Source organism: Natrix helvetica (assembly GCF_964273705.1).
Source record: "Natrix helvetica genome assembly, chromosome: 9".
Lineage (NCBI taxonomy): Eukaryota > Metazoa > Chordata > Lepidosauria > Squamata > Natricidae > Natrix > Natrix helvetica.
Genome location: NC_138560.1, coordinates 2,504,493 through 2,523,178, shown reverse-complemented (window position 1 = coordinate 2,523,178; position 18,686 = coordinate 2,504,493). Strand labels below are relative to the sequence as shown.

Sequence of the window (18,686 nt, the reverse complement as noted above, 5' to 3'; positions counted from 1 at the left end):
TACTTGTGCTTCTCAGCTTCATGGTTTCAATCCCAGCATCTCCTCACCATTGCTGCCTGCAGAATTGCAGTGTCTTTGCGCCCTTCTCCATGAGGTTGGGAAAGTTGTTCCCGGGAAGAGAAACTGAGGCACGTTTCCCCACCCCCTAAATCTTCCCCTCAGAGCACAGGTTTGGTTTGGATCCAACCTGCGATATAGGCCAGGGGTCTTAGAGAGAGAGAGAGAGAGAGATGCTCTAGCACAATGTTTTCCATACTTTAAGCTGTGTGAACTTCAGTTCCCATGCTTCAATTCCCATGTTAGCTGGGGATTTCTGGGGGTTGAAGTCCACACATCTTAGCCTGGCCAAGTCTGAAAAATCCAGCTCTGGCAATTCTGCACTGAGCAGGGGGTTGGACTGGATGACCCCTAGGGTACCCTTTACATTTCAGTTCTAGAGTTTTACGTTTATTCCCATTTATGTTTTTTCTGCAGTGTACTGGTTCTCGATTGCTTATATCCAATCGTCCTCATCGGTTAATCACTCAGAAAGGTGTTCTCCACCCCCCCAAATGAGTAAAAGAGATTTGGAGACTCTGGAAATATTTAAACTCTGTGATGAATTGCACAACAGCTGTATTTTTTTAAAGGGGGGGGGAAATGCCACATTGTGCAGCTAAGTATCCTGGCGACGTGGTCCTTCTTTTGCACAGCTGTTTTTTTTTATTCCATGCTTATTTGGGGGGCACAGGTCTCCCCTCTAAACCTTTGGTGTGAGTGTGCCCTCTGGTCTGTTTTGCCCCAAAGTCACTCTTGAGCGGTCTGGGGAGGCATGTCTCCGATTGTGAGTGTGTTCGTATGTCAGCAATTACCGCCGGGCTCTTGAGCTATGTGCTTACCCAGGGTGGTAGCAATGCCTCGGAACAGGTGCAGAGTCCAAAAATACCCATTTCCCCACCCCAGGCCCATGGGAACGGGGACCGAAGGTGGGCGAGACATGGGGGCTGGGAAGAGGGGCTTCAAACGGAGAAAGCTGGATCTTTCTGTTTCGCAGGGTTTTTTTCTCCATCTTTTTTTTTTCCTGAAAAAAAAACACAAAAAAAATAACAGCCATCCTCAAAACGGGCTTTATTTTCCCCAAAGGACTCAATTTTAAAATTTTGTCTCTCATGGGTTGGTTTGAAGTTTCCGGTTACAGATTTGGGGAGTTTGAAGGGTGTCCAGAATGGCTGAGTTGGGTGGAGGACTCTTGTTTCCAAAAACCTCGGAGACTTTGAAGGGCCCCGGACTTCAATTTCCAGAATTCCCCAGCCGGGAGTTTGGCTGAGCCCCTTGGAGCCCCTTCCCCATCTCTGGGGGAGGGGGTTTAACAGACCCTAAACTCAGCCGTCCGTCTTTCTGCAGAAGCCGCAGCTGATGGGACACATTCCTAGAGCCAAAATAGTCTGCCAAGGAACCTGATCTCAAGGGGCTGAAGCCAAGGTGGGCAACGAGCCGGCTTGGTTGAAGATCAGCCAGATGGAATAAGAGGGGCGGAGGGGTGAGGGGGGGACCAACGGCATATCAGGGCATGTTTTTTTAAAAAGAATGGCAGGTACAGTATAGGTGGTACCTTGCTCACTCGTAACTGTGAGAGGGATCTTGGTGTCCTAGTGGACAACCATTGAAATAGGAGCCAGCCGTGTGCAGCAGCTGCCAAAAAAGCCAACACAGTTCTAGGCTGCATCAACAGAGGGATGGAATCAAGATCAGGTGAAGTGTTAATACCACTTTACAATGAGCGTAGAACAAGAAGCAATGGGTGGAAACTAATCAAGGAGAGAAGCAACTTAGATCTGAGGAGAAACTTCCTGACAGTTAGAACAATTAACCAGTGGAACAGAAGTTGCCTCCAGAAGTAGTGAATGCCCCAACACTGGAAGTCTTTAAGAAGATGCTGGGTAGCCATTTGTCTGAAACGGTATAGGGTTTCCTGCCTAGGCAGGGGGTTGGACTAGAAGACCTCCAAGGTCCCTTCCAACTCTGGTATTGTATTTGTATTTCCAAAAGTGAAAAGGTGACAGTGACAAAAGGACAGGTAGTCCTTTGCTTACGACTGCAATGTTTGTTCTTAAGCGAGACAGTTCGTGCCGCGGTGGTTGAGTGAATTGCTGCCATTGTTATGTTAGTCCCCGGGTTGTAAAACGAATTTGGCTTCCCCCAGTTCTGACTTTACCTGTCAGAAGGTCACGAAAGGGACATTGCGACCGTCATAAATACGAGCCCGTGGCCAGCTTTCAAATTTTGACTGCGGGGATGCCGCAACAGTCATAAGTATGAAAAACGGTTGGAGGTCAATTTTTCCCCCCAGTGCTGTTGTAACCTTGAACGGTCACTGAATGAATGGTTGCAAGTCGAGGACTATCCTTATTTCCCATCCTTGTCCTCGGCCCGCGTCGAGAATGGTGTGGTGGCCTACAGGTGGCGCTCTCGCCTCACAATCGGGAGGCTGTGAGTTCGTTTCTAGGTACAGGTATTTCTCTGAGTTCTCACAGTGAGAATATATCTGCTGAACAAAACTCCATACTGGTGACAGGAAGGGCATCTGGCCATTAAATCACTCTGCTAGTTCTGATCAGTCGCCTACATTCCACCTCGCAAGGTATTATGGGATCCTTAAAATATGATGATGGTGATTCTCAGCCTGCGTCGCCTACACCAGGGGGTGGAGGTCAGCGGGACGCTGATGTCGTTGTCCTGGCTCCTTCCTGAGTCACCTTCCCCATCGCGGCTGTGTTGCAAGGTCTCCATCCTTGGTTGCGCATCTCAGCTCTTTGGCTGGTGCCCATGTGCCTCCCCGTCTTTAATTCCCTGCAGATTTTCTCCACGGTGCCCTTGATTGATGAAGGATGCCAGATCTGGCAACTGGGCTGACAGGAAGTTGTTCCGCCTCTGAAAGTCCAGTTGTGCAGCAGCAAAAAAATATTGGAGAAGTATAGAAAACTGGCTGGGAGAGATAGCCACCCAATCAATCAATAGGACTAAAACCAGAACTATTTCTATTAGGGATAATGACAGGGAATTATGAGGGGGAGGAATTCACTACTTAATACTACACGCAATAACTGCAGCAGGAATCATATACGCACCAAATTGGAAAAACAAAAATATATCAACAGAAGAAAATGTGATATAAAAAATTTAGAAAGTGCTGAAGTGGACCGACTTACAAAAGAAATAAAAGACAAAGGAGAATCTGAGTATTTTGTCTCTCGTGGGTTGCTCTTCTCTGAACTTTTTCCAAAGTCTCAACATATTTTGTTATGGTATGGGGGTCAAAATTGGTTGCAACACTCCAGGTGTGGTCTTTCTAGGGTTTTAAGTTGACCACATGCAGGGGGTGGGGGAGGGGGGAGGCAGCGTTTCCTCAACCTTCGAAATTTAAGATGAGTGGACTGCAACTCCAAGGATTTCCCAGCCAGCATGATTGCCAAGTTTGAAAAATAGTTTGGAAGAGTCGCAGTTTCCTATTCCTGCTGGAATTCCAATAGGAATGACCTAAAATATGTATAATTCTTTACAATTTCCCCCCCTCCCTTAGGATGATGAGGTTGTCCTTCAGTGTTCCGCCATAGTCTTCAACGAACAGCTGAAGTTATGTCTGGCTACCGAAGGCTTTGGAAACCGGCTCTGTTTTCTGGAACCTACCTCTAATGCTCAGGTGCGTACCGAGGCAGGCGGCACAGGTGTGGGGCTGGAAAGGTGCATGAACAACAGCTTAGCCTGCCCTCCCTGACCTGCGGCCACCTGCTTTCAAACTGGGAATTAGGGATTGAAGTCTATTGGTCTGGAGAAGTTGGCTTTCTTTGAGTTTGTCGATCAGGAAGGTCGGCAGTTTGGTGGTTTGAATCCCCAGCGCCATGTAACGGAGTGAGCTCCCGTTCCTTGTCCCAGTTTCTGCCAACCTAGCAGTTCGAAAGCATGTAAATAATGGAAGTAGAAAAAATAGGGACCACCTTTGGTGGGAAGGTAACAGCGTTCCGGGCGTCTTTGGAGCTTAGTCATTCTGGCCACTTGACCACAGAGACGTCTTCGGACAGCGCTGGCTCTTCGGCTTTGAAACGGAGATGAGCACCGCCCCCTAGAGTCAGGGACGACTAGCACATAAGTGCAAGGGGAACTTTTAACTTTCTATCATTTTTTTCTTTATTAGATGTTTATCCTGCCTTTATGAATTATAAGTATGGTGAACTTATTCATCATACTCCGTCCCACTCCTGTTTTCTCCACAACAACCCTGGGAGATAGGTTGGGCTAAAAAGGAGGGATCAACTCAAAGGCACCCAGCCGGCTTTTATGCCTATGGCAGGACTAGAACTCACCGTCTCCCGGTGATTGGCCCAAAGTCACCTAACTAGCTTTCATTTCTAGGGCAGGACTAGAACTCACCGTCTCCCGGTGATTGGCCCAAAGTCACCTAACTAGCTTTCATTTCTAGGGCAGGGCTAGAACTCACTGTCTCCTGGTGATTGGCCCAAAGTCACCCAGCCAGCTTTCATTCATAAGGCGGGATTAGAATTCACCACCTACTGCTGATTGGCCCAAAGTTGGCTGTTCTGCCTAAGGCAAGACTAGAACTCGCCATCCCCTGGTGATTGGTTTACAGTCACCCAACTGCTTTCGTTGCCTACAATGGAACTAGAACTCATCATCTCCTGGTGATTGGCCTAAAGCAGGGGTGTCCAAACTTGGGAACTTTAAGACTTGTGGACTTCAACTCCCAGAATTCCCCAGCCAGCTGGCTGGGGAATTCTGGGAGTTGAAGTCCACAAGTCTTAAAGTTCCCAAGTTTGGACACCCCTGGCCTAAAGTCACCCAGCTGGCTTTCATAGCTAAGGCAGGATTAGAATTCAGGGGGGGTCTCTTGCTCTCTAACCTGGGACCTTGACGCAAAAGTTTTATTGTATACGTTTTGTCGCAACGCAGGTGTTTGTGGGGGCAAGTGGGTTGTCAAACTCCAGTCGATAGAAACTACATCTCCTTTTCTATCCCCACGTAGAAAGTCCCTCCAGATCTGGCAATATGTTGCTTCAGTTTGGAGCAATCCTTGTCCGTACGAGCCCTGCAGGAAATGCTGGCCAATACCGTAGAAGCCGGTGTCGAGGTAAGAAGGGGAAAATGTTTCCTTCCTTTGCGGGCAGTGAGTAAGAAGGGTAGCTCTTGGCGTGGCCTCCTTGAGTTTAAGACAGGGATGAGAATGCGTGTGTGTGTGTGTGTGAGAGAGAGAGAGAGAGAGCTACAAGAGAGATCCTACTAGGGTGAGCAGTTGAGCCTTTCTTTCATGCATCCGTCACTAAATCTATTGTTCTGACCGAGGCTTCCCAAGGGCATGAAGCAAACACCTTGTCCCTTCAAAAAACCCTTTTATTAATTTGCTGTGAATTCTGATCATTCATATCCTGCAAAGTCTTTCAAGGGAGGATTTACAGTCACAGACCTTCTCTGGCTTGGAGAGCTGCCAGGCTGATATCTGCAAAACCTTTGCAAGGAGTCACGAACCAATTAAGCAAACTAATTGCCTCCTGCAAACTCCACTCCCCTTTCGCTCCTCTTTTATTCCCTCTGGGAGGGGCCATTCATTGTCCACCTGTGGCCTTCCTCCCAAGTCGACCCCTGTTCTTTAGCTGCGCCCTTCTCCTGGCAGCTCCGTGCACATTCTCAAATTTAATTGCACCTAGCTTACTTGTGGAAAACTAGCATTCACCTAAACGGCTTTAGTGGGGAAGCAACGTTATTAATTTCTTAACGGTGCTAAGTCATGGGAAGCTACCTGACCAGCAGAAATCCCACAGCTGTATTGAAAGAAGAGACACCTCCCCGGTTTGATTTTTTACTTCTCAAACAGCTGGTGGAACGCAAAAATATTTCCCTGTCTAAAACTCCAATGGGTGAAAACCCAAGATCTGACCGTGGGTATCCCTTCCTGGTTTGATCCCATGGTCCTCACTAGAGGCGGAGCGTGTCCTGGGTACGGTCCCCGCTTTTGAGCCGGATGGGGGTCTGGAATGGTGAACGAATGGAAGGTGTGTGTGGGTGTGTGGGGTCCTTTTAAGGGGTGAAGGGAGACACCCAGCGAGCCTCAGGTATCCCGCGATGCCCGTTGGCCCTTGGTCTGAGTAATCATCAATGGTTCACCTTCTCTCCCTCTTCTTTTCTTTGGCTTCTCAAATCTGCCGACTGACCCTGTAGGGTGTTGACTTGGACAAGTGGGTAGGTGCTACCTCCAGCCGCTGCCGTGATCCCTCCTCCTCCTCCTCCTCCTCCTCCTCCTCTTCATGCCCTTCCTTCTAAACCGTTTCCCTCTCTTCTCCCTGTCCCGTTTTGCTGTGTGCCTCCCACTTCCTGTTTTCCTCCTCGGGGTTCCCACCTCCTCAGGCGCAACCCGTCATAGACAAGGGACAGATTGCAAGAAGACAGATTGCCGTAGGATGGTGGGGCGCTAACCTAGAACCGCGATGGCAAACCTATGACACGGGGGCCCAAAGTGGCACGTGAAGCCAGGTCGCCCGGCACTTTCCCTGTTTGTCTTCTGGGTTTCTGGCATGCATGTGCAGGCGACGATTGGCTGTCCTTCGCATGCGGGTCAAAAAACAATCTGTGCATGCACACCAGCCAGCTGACTGCGTGCCAGGACCCAGAAGTTTGGCTTTTCCAGAGCACGATCCCTTCGCACGGACAGCAGCGTTCTGCCACAAAGAAGAGGGAATCAAACTATTCTCCAAAGCATCTGAGGGCAGAACAAGAAGCAATGGGGGGAAACTAATCAAGGAGAGAAGCAACTTAGAACTGAGGAGAAATTTCCTGAGAGTTAGAACAATGAATCCGTGGAACAGAAATTGCCTCCAGAAGTTGTGAATGCCCCAACACTGGAAGTCTTTAAGAAGATGTTGGATAGCCATTTGTCTGAAGTGGTGTAGGGTTTCCTGCCTAGGCAGGGGGTTGGACTAGAAGACCTCCAAGGTCACTTCCAACTCTGCTATTCTGTTCTATTCTATCTCCCAGAACTGAATCAGCATTCTCACAAAGGGGGAAGGATGTGGAGCGGGCCTGGTTTTGCTTCCCACAAACAGTCCCATTCTGACCACAGGCAGGAACAAAGCTTAGGAGCAGCTGGGGATTCCTATGAAAATGTAGAGCAATAGGACAGTTTGTGAAGTTGGCTTGCCCGCCCCACAGTTCTTCGCAGTGGGGTCGTCCTTGTTGAAAATCAGGTGGGATCCCCTCGTCCCCTCCCTCCAATAATCTTTCTCTCCCTCCTCGTACTCCTTCCTTCCTTCCTTCCTTCCTTCCTTCCTTCCTTCCTTCCTTCCTTCCTTCCTTCCTTCCTTCCACTTTTTCAACCCATCTTCCTTCCCATTGATGGTTGTGGTTTCCCAGATTTCTCCCTGTGTCCCCTTCTCACTTCATTGCATGGTTCCTGTCAGTGAACCCCATTTTCCTTCTGGAAAATCCTTCACGGGTTGGGTGTAGAATGGAGCGTGACGAAAGAAACATGACGGTTTGCACTTGACAACGGAGGGTTGGGAGGGAAAATTCTCTATCGTGGGACAGAATGTGGTCTGCCACAATTTACCGTATTTTTCGGAGTATAAGACACACCGGAGTATAAGACGCACCAAGATTTTGAAGAGGCGAATTAAAAAAAAAGGTTTTTGCACTCTGCAGACCTCCCCAAAACAGCCTGTTTTTCGCGTAAACGGGCCCATATTTATTTCAAAAAAAGGGCCTGCATAGCCTTTAGGAAGCTTGTAGGGTGCTCCTGGAGATTGGGGTCCATTTTTCGCTCATTTCTGCCCTTCACAGCCCTCAGGAGCACCCTGGAAGCCTCCTAAAGGCTCTGCACGGCCATTTTGGTGAAGGGGTGGGGTTTCGGGAGGCAAAAAATGCTATATTCAGTGTATAAGATGCACCCAGATTTTCAGCCTCTTTTTTGAGGGGGAAAAGGTGCGTCTTATACTCCGAAAAATACACTACTTACCAAAATCTTGAACCCAGAAGCAACTTGATGAGGTTCCAGAAAGGTTCGTCACAGCCTTTCTAAGGGGAATGATCTTGGCTCTCATCATATCCCTCGATCCCTGTTCAAGTTTTGGGGAAGATTGTCCATGAAATCTCAGTTGACAAGCAACCCATGTTGAACCTGCCAAAGGGGAATATCTGTTTTCTTGCTGTTTTATTGGGATAAAATGGGGGGGGGGGGCATCCCAGAGGGAGCTGTTAGAAGAAAGAGCAGTTGACAAGATAGCTAAGCTAGGAGGTTATGGATCCTGCCCTATTCTGGATCATTTGAGAAGGTTACACAAATCCCTGTCGTGCGATAATTTGGATTCGGCAGTAACAATGGCAGGCTTGTCTTGGACTTCAGCTGCTCTGGACTCAAAGCTCTTGGGGTTGGCACCTCTATCCCAATAATCCGGACCTAATGGCCTACTATGAAGTCTACATAGCAGTTGGGTCCATGCTCGTGTGATGTGAGTTTGAGGGTTGCAAGAATACATGACATCATTAGACGTTCCTGAGTGTGCTTTGGAGCTGCTGACTTTTTTGGGGAGGGGAGGGGGGACATTTTCTGCAGTGAGTCAGTGATCTGGTCACATTTGTGCAGACACGACTCAGACAGATCCATCCTTTGAGGATGTCACTCATTGTATGCCCCTCGAGGTATAAGATGCAGAAGTTGAATTCTTCCCAAGGTGGGTGAGGTCCACATTTTGAGGCACGTGGTAAAGGAGACGAGATTGAGACGTCGGGGAAATCTCCCCAAGCAATAATTCCATAGTATTTTATTATGAACTAGTTGATAATGCAAACAATATTAGTCAAAATCATACCCGCCTATTACTGGAAAATAGTTAGGAAAAGAAGGATACTCTCAATTTGGATTCTTATTTACTACTAGTTGATAACCCACCATTGCCTGGGTATTTATAGGGGGAAAATGTCCGGACCAAACATAATTTCCCATGGCGACTCCACTGCGCTGTACAGTAGAAGCCATTTTACGGCAGTACAGTAGAAGCCATTTTAAGGCACAACAGGCTGTATCTTAACAGAACACCCCCCTCCCAAGGGGTGTTAGGGGTATCTTACCCCCACAGCATTTTTTTCCCCAGAAAGTAAGTCATCTGTGAACTAGGTTTGGTTGAAATTGCTCAAGGTGCTCCAGAGTTATGCTGGAACATACACACACCGCCATAGATAGATAGATAGATAGATAGATAGATAGATAGATAGATAGATAGATAGATAGATAGATAGATAGATAGATAGATAGATAGATAGATAGATAGATAGATGATAGATAGATTGATTAATAGTGATGGCAATCTTTATTCCTATAATGTAAAGAGGAAATTTATTTTAGCCTTAGAAAATTCTGACTTGAACGGAATCAAAATTGGTTTTTATTTTTGAAAAAAGCAACTTGGCTGATTTTTTTTTTTGTTTGAGGAAGAAGAAGAAAAAGATTTTTTGCTTCCTATCTTGGAAGCTTCACCAGGATGGGATGCACCTGTGACCCAGATGTCTGAAAATCTTCATAGACATTTGAGCTTTTAACTGAGATGGCATTATATTGGGTAGAATGCAACTCATGCACTTACACTATATTGCCAAAAGTATTCGCTCACCTGCCTTTCCTCGCATATGAACTTACCATAAGTGACGTCCCATTCCTAACCCATAGGGTTCAATATGACGTCGGTCCACCCTTGGCAGCTATAACAGCTTCACCTCTTCTGGGAAGGCTCTCCACAAGGTTCAGGATTGTGTTGATGGGAATTTTTGACCATTCTTCCAGAAGTGCATTTGTGAGGTCACACACTGATGTTGGACGGGTTTACGTGGCCTACCACTTCGTGGCTGAGTTGCTGTCGTTCCCAAACACTCCCACGTTCTTATAACACAGCTGACAGTTGACTGTGGAATATTTAGGAGCAAGGGAATTTCACGACTGGATTTGTTGCCCAGGTGGCATCCTATCACAGTTCCATGCTGGACTTCACTGAGGTCCTGAGAGCGACCCCTTCTTTCACCAATGTTTGTACCAACAGCCTGCCTGCCTAGGGACTTGATTTTATACCCCTGTGGCCATGGAAGTGATCGGAACGCCTGATTCTGGTTATCTGGATGGGGGAGCGAATATGTTTGGCAATATAGCGTATGAGCCTTCTCCACCACTGTAACCTGTCTTGCGCTAGTGGTCAAACACATCATACCGTGTTTTAAACAGCAGGAACATATTAATTGCTCAGTTATAACAGGCATTGTATAGTGACGCGTGACATTCTGTCATTAAATGATTCTTTAGACCCACCGGAGTGCAGAGATGGATACAAGCCCCCTGTGGTTGGAAACATGACACTAAATCAGTTGAAATAATTGTCACGTTGTGTTATAACCTCTGACCACATAACCCTGCAGTGGTATGGCTCATTGTAATAGCGAATATATACGGGGTCCTTGACTTATGACTGCAACCGAGCCCAACCTTTATGTTGCTAAGGGAGCAATTTGTGAAGCGAATTTGCTCCACTTTACGACTTTTCTCGCCAGCGTTGTTAAGTGAATCCCCACCGTTCTTAAAATTAGTCACACGGTCACTAAGCGAATCTGGTTTCCCCGTTGACTTTGCTGGTCAGAAGGTCGCAAAAGGGGATCATGTGACCCCTCCCTCCCCGGGACACTGCAACGGTCATAAATGTGAGTCAGTGGTCAAGCATCCGAATGCAAGGCCTGTGACCCTGGGGATGCTGCAACGGTCGTAATGTGTGAACAACGGTCATGATTTCCCTTTTTTCAGTGCCGTGGTCACTTTGAAAGGTCACTAGATGAACAGTTGTAAGTCGAGGACTCCCTGTATATTGTTCCTGATCCCTGCAAAATCAAGATCAAGACAAGTCAGATTTTTGTCTTGGAACTGGATTGCAACTGCTGCATCAACATACATAGGAGGACATACAAAGTCTTGGCTGAAATTTTAGCGGAGGGGAAGGATTTGCAACTGGTCTGGCCCAACGTAGCTGCACAGTGGTGCAAAGAGCCAAGTAGTCTCTAGCCCTTCCCCCCAACTAAGCATCTCTGCCCCCTTTGACTTGGGTGTAAATGGGCTTTTGGCTGTTGTGTTTGAGTTGCAACTCCCAAGTCCATTTGGCATCGAATGCTTAGTTGCTCCAGAGACTCTCTTCCGGGAGATGGAAGACCTACGGCGTTATGTGGGGGGTATCTCATGTGGAGATAACTTCCCGGGACTGTCTCTTATGGAAATGGTCAAATCCTGTGCTTCCATGCATGCCACATGGGAAATCAATCGTCGGGTTGACTAGCTTGGATGGTGAGGAGAACTTGGCCATACTCCATGCTGACCTTGAATGGTAGCGTTTCTGGTGGTGGTGGTGGTGGGTGTCTTTTGATTCTTGAAGTCATCCCACAATTTTAACACCTGCTTTCCTGACTCCTGAGAAGTGTAGTAGGTCTGTCCGAGTCAAATATAAGTCATTGTGCTCTTTACTACACCGTAACATAGACCTGGGCACTCTACGGTCCGAGGGCCGCAGCCGGCCCTTTGGCTGGCCCTGTCCTGCCCATGGGAGTGGCGGCAACAGCAGGGACCCTGTTGGTTCTGCCTTCCATAATGGTCCCAGTTTCACAGGTGTCTCCTGGCGAAAATTAATTGCCCACCCCTCCCCTAAGGTGTTGAGTTGAGGAAATTACACCGTCGGTTCGATCTCGGCTGATGTCAGAAAGCTAAGCAGGGTCAGATCTGGTGAGTCCCGTGGATGGGAGATCAGCAAGATCTCAAAAACAACAACAATGGAAAACTGTATTGTTGCTAAGAGGACTGCATGGGGACCCATGAACTAACCAAGGGTCAAGTTTGACTTAAGAGATGGTGGCCATCTTCACTTTTGGTTAGTAGGTTTCCATCTTACCTCTGCCCGCCTTCGCCTCCTGGTATGGTCAGCCACGAGGTCTAGGATCTTGGCAGTCACGTAGAAGCCGAAAGCTGGCGATAGTTGTCGTGGGGACGGGTGCATGGATTTGAGTGAGCTCCAGGTTGAACATTCCACAGGTAAGGCCGTCAAATGCCTTGTGTGATTTGGATTTATCTTTTGCCTTGACATCCTCCAGTCCTCACAAGGAGGCGGACATCGGACTCTGCTGTACGGACACGCTATTCTTCTCCGGCATTCCCACAGCGGCATGGTAAGGGGGCAATGGAATGCAAAGAAGCTGTCGATTCCGACATGGGGACAGGGGAGGGCTGGGGGGACCTTCAGCACTGCTTCTACGCAAGCCCAGCGGAGCGGTGCTGTCACGCGGTGACAACCAGGGCCATTTTGGGTCAAAGCCAAGCAGGTTTATTTTCAAACTCTTGAGTCATCTGTTCTCTACCAAGGCGGGTGTAAAAATTGCAAGGAATCTCAAAGGGGAGCTTTGAAGAGCTGGGGCGTAGTTCTCCGCCAAGTCAAGGTTTGAAAAGGCTGGGAGATGGTTCTGGAGGCCAAGTCGAAAGTTCTAAGTAAAGACACTGAGGTCATCTGGGGTTGGGCGGTGCTGGCTGTTCCTTGCCTTCTGTGTTCAAACATGTCTTCTCAGACGCTTCTGCCGCCAACCTGTGGCTGGTCCTCGGTTGATTTAAAGCAGGGGCGTCCAAACTTGGCAACTTTAAGACTTGTGGACTTCAACTCCCAGAATTCCCCAGCCAGCTGGCTGGGGAATTCTGGGAGTTGAAGTCCACAAGTCTTAAAGTTGCTAAGTTTGGACACCCCTGATTTAAAGGCAGTCTAAACTCTATACTACATTACCAGAACAATCTCAATAACAGATTTCTTCGTCTAAAAACATATATTGCATCAACAAACTCCCCACACGGGGAAATGAAATCCACCAAGTCAAGTAAGATTTGACACTCCTGGTCTAGACTAGCTTTTTGTGTATTTGTGATTTTTGTGTTTGAGATAAGTCAGGAATCCTGGCTTATATGCAAGCCAGGGATCCTGGCTTATGCAGAACCTTTCTTCTTCCCAACGTTTAGTATTTAAGCTGCTTGACCACCTCACGTTCCTTGACGGATAAACTTGCCTTTGACGTGGGCCTTCAGGAAGATGCTTCAGGTATGTGACGTGGCTGAGCTCTCCGGGGAACAATCGGGGCGGCCTGATGGGTTTTCTTGCAGGATGCAGAGGGTTTGACTGGATGACCTTTGAGGTCCCTTACAGCCCCACGGTTCTGGGATTGTACGGGATGGTTTGAAGGGACGGGGTGGAAGAATTTTACCTATCGGACTCTAGATGGGTCCATTCCAATTTTTCTGGGTCCCCTCAACAAAGGATTTTAAGCAGCTTAAAGTAAATGCATTTTGGGTTAGGTTTTTATGTATTTATTAATATTTATTTATACGTCTTATACTTTACTGATGCTCTGGGCAGTGTACAATTTATGCATTGTTGTTCTTGTTCTCATTTTCTTATCGTCCTCATTAGCCACCTACCCAGGTACAGATAGTTCCTTGACGTGCAAGCATCCGTTTAGTGAACTGTTAAGGTTATGACAGCACTGGGGAGCAGTGACTTACAGCTTGTCTTCACTCTTAACGGCCATTGCTGCATCCCCACGGGACCAAAATTCAGGCAGAGGGCTACCAGCATGCACAGCCAGTCCTCGGCTTACAACAGTTCATTTAGTGAGACCGTTTCAAAGTGGCAATGGCACCGAAAAAAGTGACTTACGACCATGTTTCACCCTTATGACCGTTGCAGCGCGTGATTTATGTTTGGATGCTTGGCAAGTGATTCATATTTATGACAGTTGCAGTGTCCCGGGGTCATGTGACCAATTTCACGACTTTCTGACCAGGAAAGTCAACGGGGGAAGCGAGATTCACTTAACGACCGGGTGACTAATTTAACAACTGCAGCGATTTGCTTAACCAATGTGGCAAGAAAAGCCGTAAAATGGGACAAAAAACCTCACTTAGCATCTTTCTCGCTTAGCCACATACATTCTGGGCTCAATTGTGGTCGTAAGTCGAGGACTTGTCTGTACTTAATTACACTTGTAGCCTCCTGGGGGCTATGCGACCCTCCGTTTGTGACAGATAAGCAGAGCTGGATTCTCGTTAACGTCTCTGTGATTCACTCAAGTGCAACGATTCGCTTAAAACCCGTGGCAAAAACTGGGCATGGCTCACTTAGCAACCATCTTGCTTGGCGACAGAAATTCTGGTCCCTATTGCGGTCGTAAGATGAAGACAACCTGTAACTGAAACTGGGTGCTACGTAGAAGCGAAGTTTTGTGGTCTGCATGAGTTCTCCAGCCGAGCAGAGCTGGATGATAGAAATTTCATTCCATACCGAGGCCTCCCTCCATGCATAATTTGCATATTTTTGCATAATTTGCATGGTTTACTTTCCTTCTGCATTGCACAAGGAGTTAGCAGCTGCGTGGGATGCCAAAGCATGATGGAACTAACAAACAGACAGGGACCTCCTCGCCTTCCGAAACCGCCCACGGCGTTGGCTGCCATCTTTCTCCTCTGAAAGGCTGGCCAACAACACCCAGCGCCCCCCGCCAGGTCGACCCGGGGAAGGAATGCTGCATGGCTGTGCAGAAAACGTGCTTGGCTTCTCAGCGGGCATTTGGGTAGCTGCCCACGATTCTCCCTTCTCCCATCCGCAGGGGAAGCGTGCTGGTGGACCATCCACCCTGCCTCGAAGCAGCGGTCGGAGGGGGAGAAGGTGCGCGTGGGGGACGACCTCATCCTCGTCAGCGTCTCCTCCGAGCGGTATCTGGTGCGTGTCCAAAATAGTGGTGGTGCCTTCGAGGCTCTTGTTTTCCTCACAGTAACAACCCTCTGACATGGGTTGGGCCAAGAGAAAGAGAGCAAGCGATTGGACCAAAGTCATCCAATCAGCTTTCATGCCTAAGGCAAGACTAGAATTCACTGTCTCCTAGTGATTGGCCGAAAGTCACCTAGTTGTTTAAGGTGGGACTAGAACTCCGAGTCTCCTGATGATTGGCCCAAAGTCACCCAGCTAGCTTTCATGCCTAAGGTGGGACTAGAACTCACTGTCACCTAGTGATTGGCCCAAAGTCACCCAGCCAGCTTGCAGGCAGGACTAGAAGTCACAGAGTCCTGGTTTCCAGGCCAGCTTCTTAACCACAATGAAAGACTACCACATGTTGTGGTTGCTTTACTTCAATTGAACCTTGCTCTGGGAAACAGTCCATCACTCCCACTCCCCTGCCCCCCCCCCCGCTCTTTCCTTCTGGCCTGACCGTTGACATGGTGGGGGTCTTTATCTTCTCCAGCACTTGTCCACCGCCAGTGGAGAACTTCAGGCCGATGCCTCCTTCATGCAAACTCTTTGGAACATGAATCCTATCAGTTCTGGCTGCGAGGAAGGTGCGTGTTGTTTTTTTTTTGTGTGTGTGGTTGTGATAGAGTTTCTTTCGCCTTCAAAGATTTCAGATCATGTGGTGGAGGCATTCAACAAAGGTGGCAGAAGCGAGTCTGTGCATTGGGATGTCCGTTGGGTTGACCCTTAATTCCGTCTTGTTGCCATCTCAGGATCTGGAGATGGTTGTTGACTCACTCTGCCGTCTCCTCTTTCTCTCTCTCTCTGCCCCCAAGGGTGTGTGACTGGTGGCCATGTCATGCGCCTCTTCCACGGCCACATGGACGAATGCCTCACCATCTCCACCACGGACCAGAATGAAGAGCAACGCAGGTGGGTTTCTTGAGTCGAGCCAGAGATGGATAGGCAGGCCTTAACAGAACAGAATAACAGAGTTGGAAGGGACCTTGGAGGTCTTCTAGTCCAGGGGCCTCCAACCTTGGCAACTTTAAGACTTGTGGACTGGCTGAGGAACTCTGGGAGCTGAAATCCACAAGTCTTAAAGTTGCCAAGGTTGGACACCCCTGTCCTAGTCTAAGCCGCTGTTCAGGAAGGAGACCCTCTAGCATTTGAGATACATGGCTGTCCGTCGCTTCTTAAAAACGTCCACTTTTGGAGCTCCTATAACTTCTGGAAGCAAGTTGTGGTGTGTGAGTGCTTAGTCGACCACATTTGCAAGCCATATTGGCTGGATCCAGATGTTGCGTGAAGCCATAAATCAAGAGTATCCAAATTTGTGGACTGGGCCTGGCTGAGGAATTCTGGGAGTTGCAGTCCACAAGTCTTAAAGGGCCCACGTTTGGAGACCACCTGCCATAAACAGGTCCTTGAAAACGTCGCCTAAAGTGGGAATTTGGCCACTGAATCCTACTTAAGGATCTGTTAGCTAAGTCCTTCCCTCGTTTTACACTTTCTTCTGCAGGGTGGTGAACTATGAAGGAGGCCCTGTCTGTTCCCAGGCTCGATCCCTCTGGCGCCTGGAGCCTCTGCGCATCAGGTAGGTTGGTTTTCTCCATGCTTTTGGTCTTCATCTTTTCCCTTCCCTTGGGCCTTTCTTCTGGGAAGCTTCCCACGCCAAGCTGGGGTTCACTTGAGGATAGCTGGTCTGTATTCCTGTTGCACTAAATCACCACTTATCTATGGCTTATGGCAGGGGTGTCAAAATCAATTTCATTGAGGGCCACATCAGGGCTGTGTTTGACCTCAGGGAGGGTGGGGGCTGGCCGATTAGGTGGGTGTGACCATCTTGACGCCACTCACTGGGTGTTGCCGACTGAGTGGGCGTGGCCAGCTAGGTGGGGGTGGCCAGCTTGATGCCACTCCCTAAACTGCTGCATGTTTCCTCATCACATTGGATAAGAGTGGGCCGAAGCGACGTAATCAGACTGGGTCGGCCCCGCGAGCTGAATCCAACCACATTGTGGGCCACATCCGGCCTGAGGGCCCTGGTTTATGGGATCAACCATCTTTAGAAGAGAATATTTCCATCTTTGGACGCCATCTTTGTTTGGTCTACCGTGACGTGCTAAGTAATCAACTGGCCATCTTCATCCCAAACTAAACTGAACGGTGCCTTCCCTATCGTTAAACCTTCTGTCCCAACAGCTGGAGCGGCAGCCACATGAAGTGGGGTCAACCGTTTCGTGTCCGTCACGTCACCACGGGACGCTACTTGGCCCTGACTGAGGAGAAGGGGCTGGTTGTGGTGGACGCTGAGAAGGCCAACACCAAAGCAACCGCGTTCTGCTTCCGGGTTTCGAAGGTGAGAGGGCCCTTACGTTAGGGCCTGATGCTGCCCAGAAGGGGCTTCAAAAAAGTGTGAACATCTGGAGCACAGTTCTCTTAGAGAGATTGAAAGTGCCCTAAAACAGGGGTCACCCACCTTTCGGACCCCAGGGACCACTAAATTCATAATTTTAAATCCCGCGGACCACTAATATGATCTGCCTAATGACCAGCTAATGGGCGTGGCTAGGTGGTCGTGTGTCTGGATGGATGTGGCCTCAATAGGAAGCCGTTGTTGGAGCTAAGCAGCCACCAGGAGAAAGAGTTGGCAAAACAGCTCAGTTCAAATTGGATCTGACTGAGAAGGAGGCTCAGCAGAAGCACCTCACTGAGGACCAGGAGCATAGGCTTTCCAAGCAGAGGGAAGACCTGTGGGAGAGCAAGGCCAGGTACCGGTGTCTGGAGACTCAGCAGGTTGAGATGGTCAGCCAAAATCTGGAGGCAGCGTTAAAAGAGGGACCAGCCTAGAATCCCTAGATAGTCGCAAATGTACCTCCCTTGAACTCCACTGACCCTTATTTAACTACAAGCAGGTGCTAACCTTAGTGTCAACTCCTAACGTTGCCATAGTAAGAGAAGCGGGGAGCGAAGTCGGATCTCAGATTACTACAGCAGACTTGGGAAGGGTGCACCTCATTTGGGAATGTGATTTATGACACAGACTGAGGGGAGGGGAGGAAGAGGGGTAAAGTTCAGCTATAACTCAAACAAAGCTTAGGTCTAACTGCGAAAAGATCTTGCCTATAATGCTCCTAATAAATGGCTAGTTTTGCATTGAAACTTGGCTCGATGCTCATGAATCAATTAGGGCATTTTTAGGAAACCTGACAGTCAGACCTAAGCTTTGTTTGAGTTATATCTGAACTTTACCCCGGTTCCTTCCCTCCCTTCAGTCTGTGTCATAAATCACATTCCCCAATGAGGTGCTCCCCTCCCAAGCCTGCTGCAATAATCCCGTTCCTTTGGATCTTCCCATGTGGATCTGGTCTTTCGTGCCTGATATCTCCTTCTCTTTCCTCTCTTTCAGGAAAAGCTGGACGTGGCCCCAAAACGAGACGTGGAAGGCATGGGCGCCCCGGACATCAAATACGGAGAGTCCATGTGCTTCGTGCAACACGTGGACAGTAGCCTCTGGGTGACCTACGCAGCTGCCGACGCCAAGGCGATGCGCCTGGGTTTGCTCAAGAGAAGGGTAAGTCGTGGGTGGTGCAGTTTATTTATTTATTTATTAAATTTCTATGCCACCCAGCCTGGACCACATAAAAAGCAAGATGCTCCTGGCCTAGAATCCAGCACTGGACTGCTGGATCTCTGTTGCGAGACTCCCAGCTGCCTGAGTCACTGAATATAAGGGCTCCTGCCCTTTTGCAGTGGGTTGGACTAGAACACAGTTCCCCCATCTTTTCAGCTAGACCACAGTTCCCCCATCTTTTCAGCTTTGCGGACCGGCAGGGAGGGAGAGGGGATGGTTCTGTGTGAATCGCA

At 48.6% G+C, this 18,686-nt stretch overlaps 1 protein-coding gene across 5 annotated transcripts in view; it reads left to right on the top strand.

The window, feature by feature from the left end:
* RYR1 (ryanodine receptor 1) overlaps positions 1 to 18,686 on the top strand; it is a 125,450-nt gene that overhangs the window by 4,429 nt on the left and 102,335 nt on the right. For 4 of the 5 annotated variants that reach the window (XM_081962069.1, XM_081962067.1, XM_081962068.1 and 1 more), the window contains exons 2-11: positions 3,560 to 3,679; positions 5,018 to 5,122; positions 12,148 to 12,222; positions 13,055 to 13,133; positions 14,698 to 14,810; positions 15,331 to 15,424; positions 15,653 to 15,749; positions 16,339 to 16,413; positions 17,022 to 17,178; positions 18,229 to 18,393. In XM_081962069.1, coding sequence (XP_081818195.1) covers positions 3,560 to 3,679; positions 5,018 to 5,122; positions 12,148 to 12,222; positions 13,055 to 13,133; positions 14,698 to 14,810; positions 15,331 to 15,424; positions 15,653 to 15,749; positions 16,339 to 16,413; positions 17,022 to 17,178; positions 18,229 to 18,393 — 1,080 coding nt within the window. Of the gene's footprint in view, positions 1 to 1,444; positions 1,462 to 3,559; positions 3,680 to 5,017; positions 5,123 to 12,147; positions 12,223 to 13,054; positions 13,134 to 14,697; positions 14,811 to 15,330; positions 15,425 to 15,652; positions 15,750 to 16,338; positions 16,414 to 17,021; positions 17,179 to 18,228; positions 18,394 to 18,686 lie in introns of those variants that run through there. The other variant, XM_081962070.1, reaches the window with a different exon arrangement.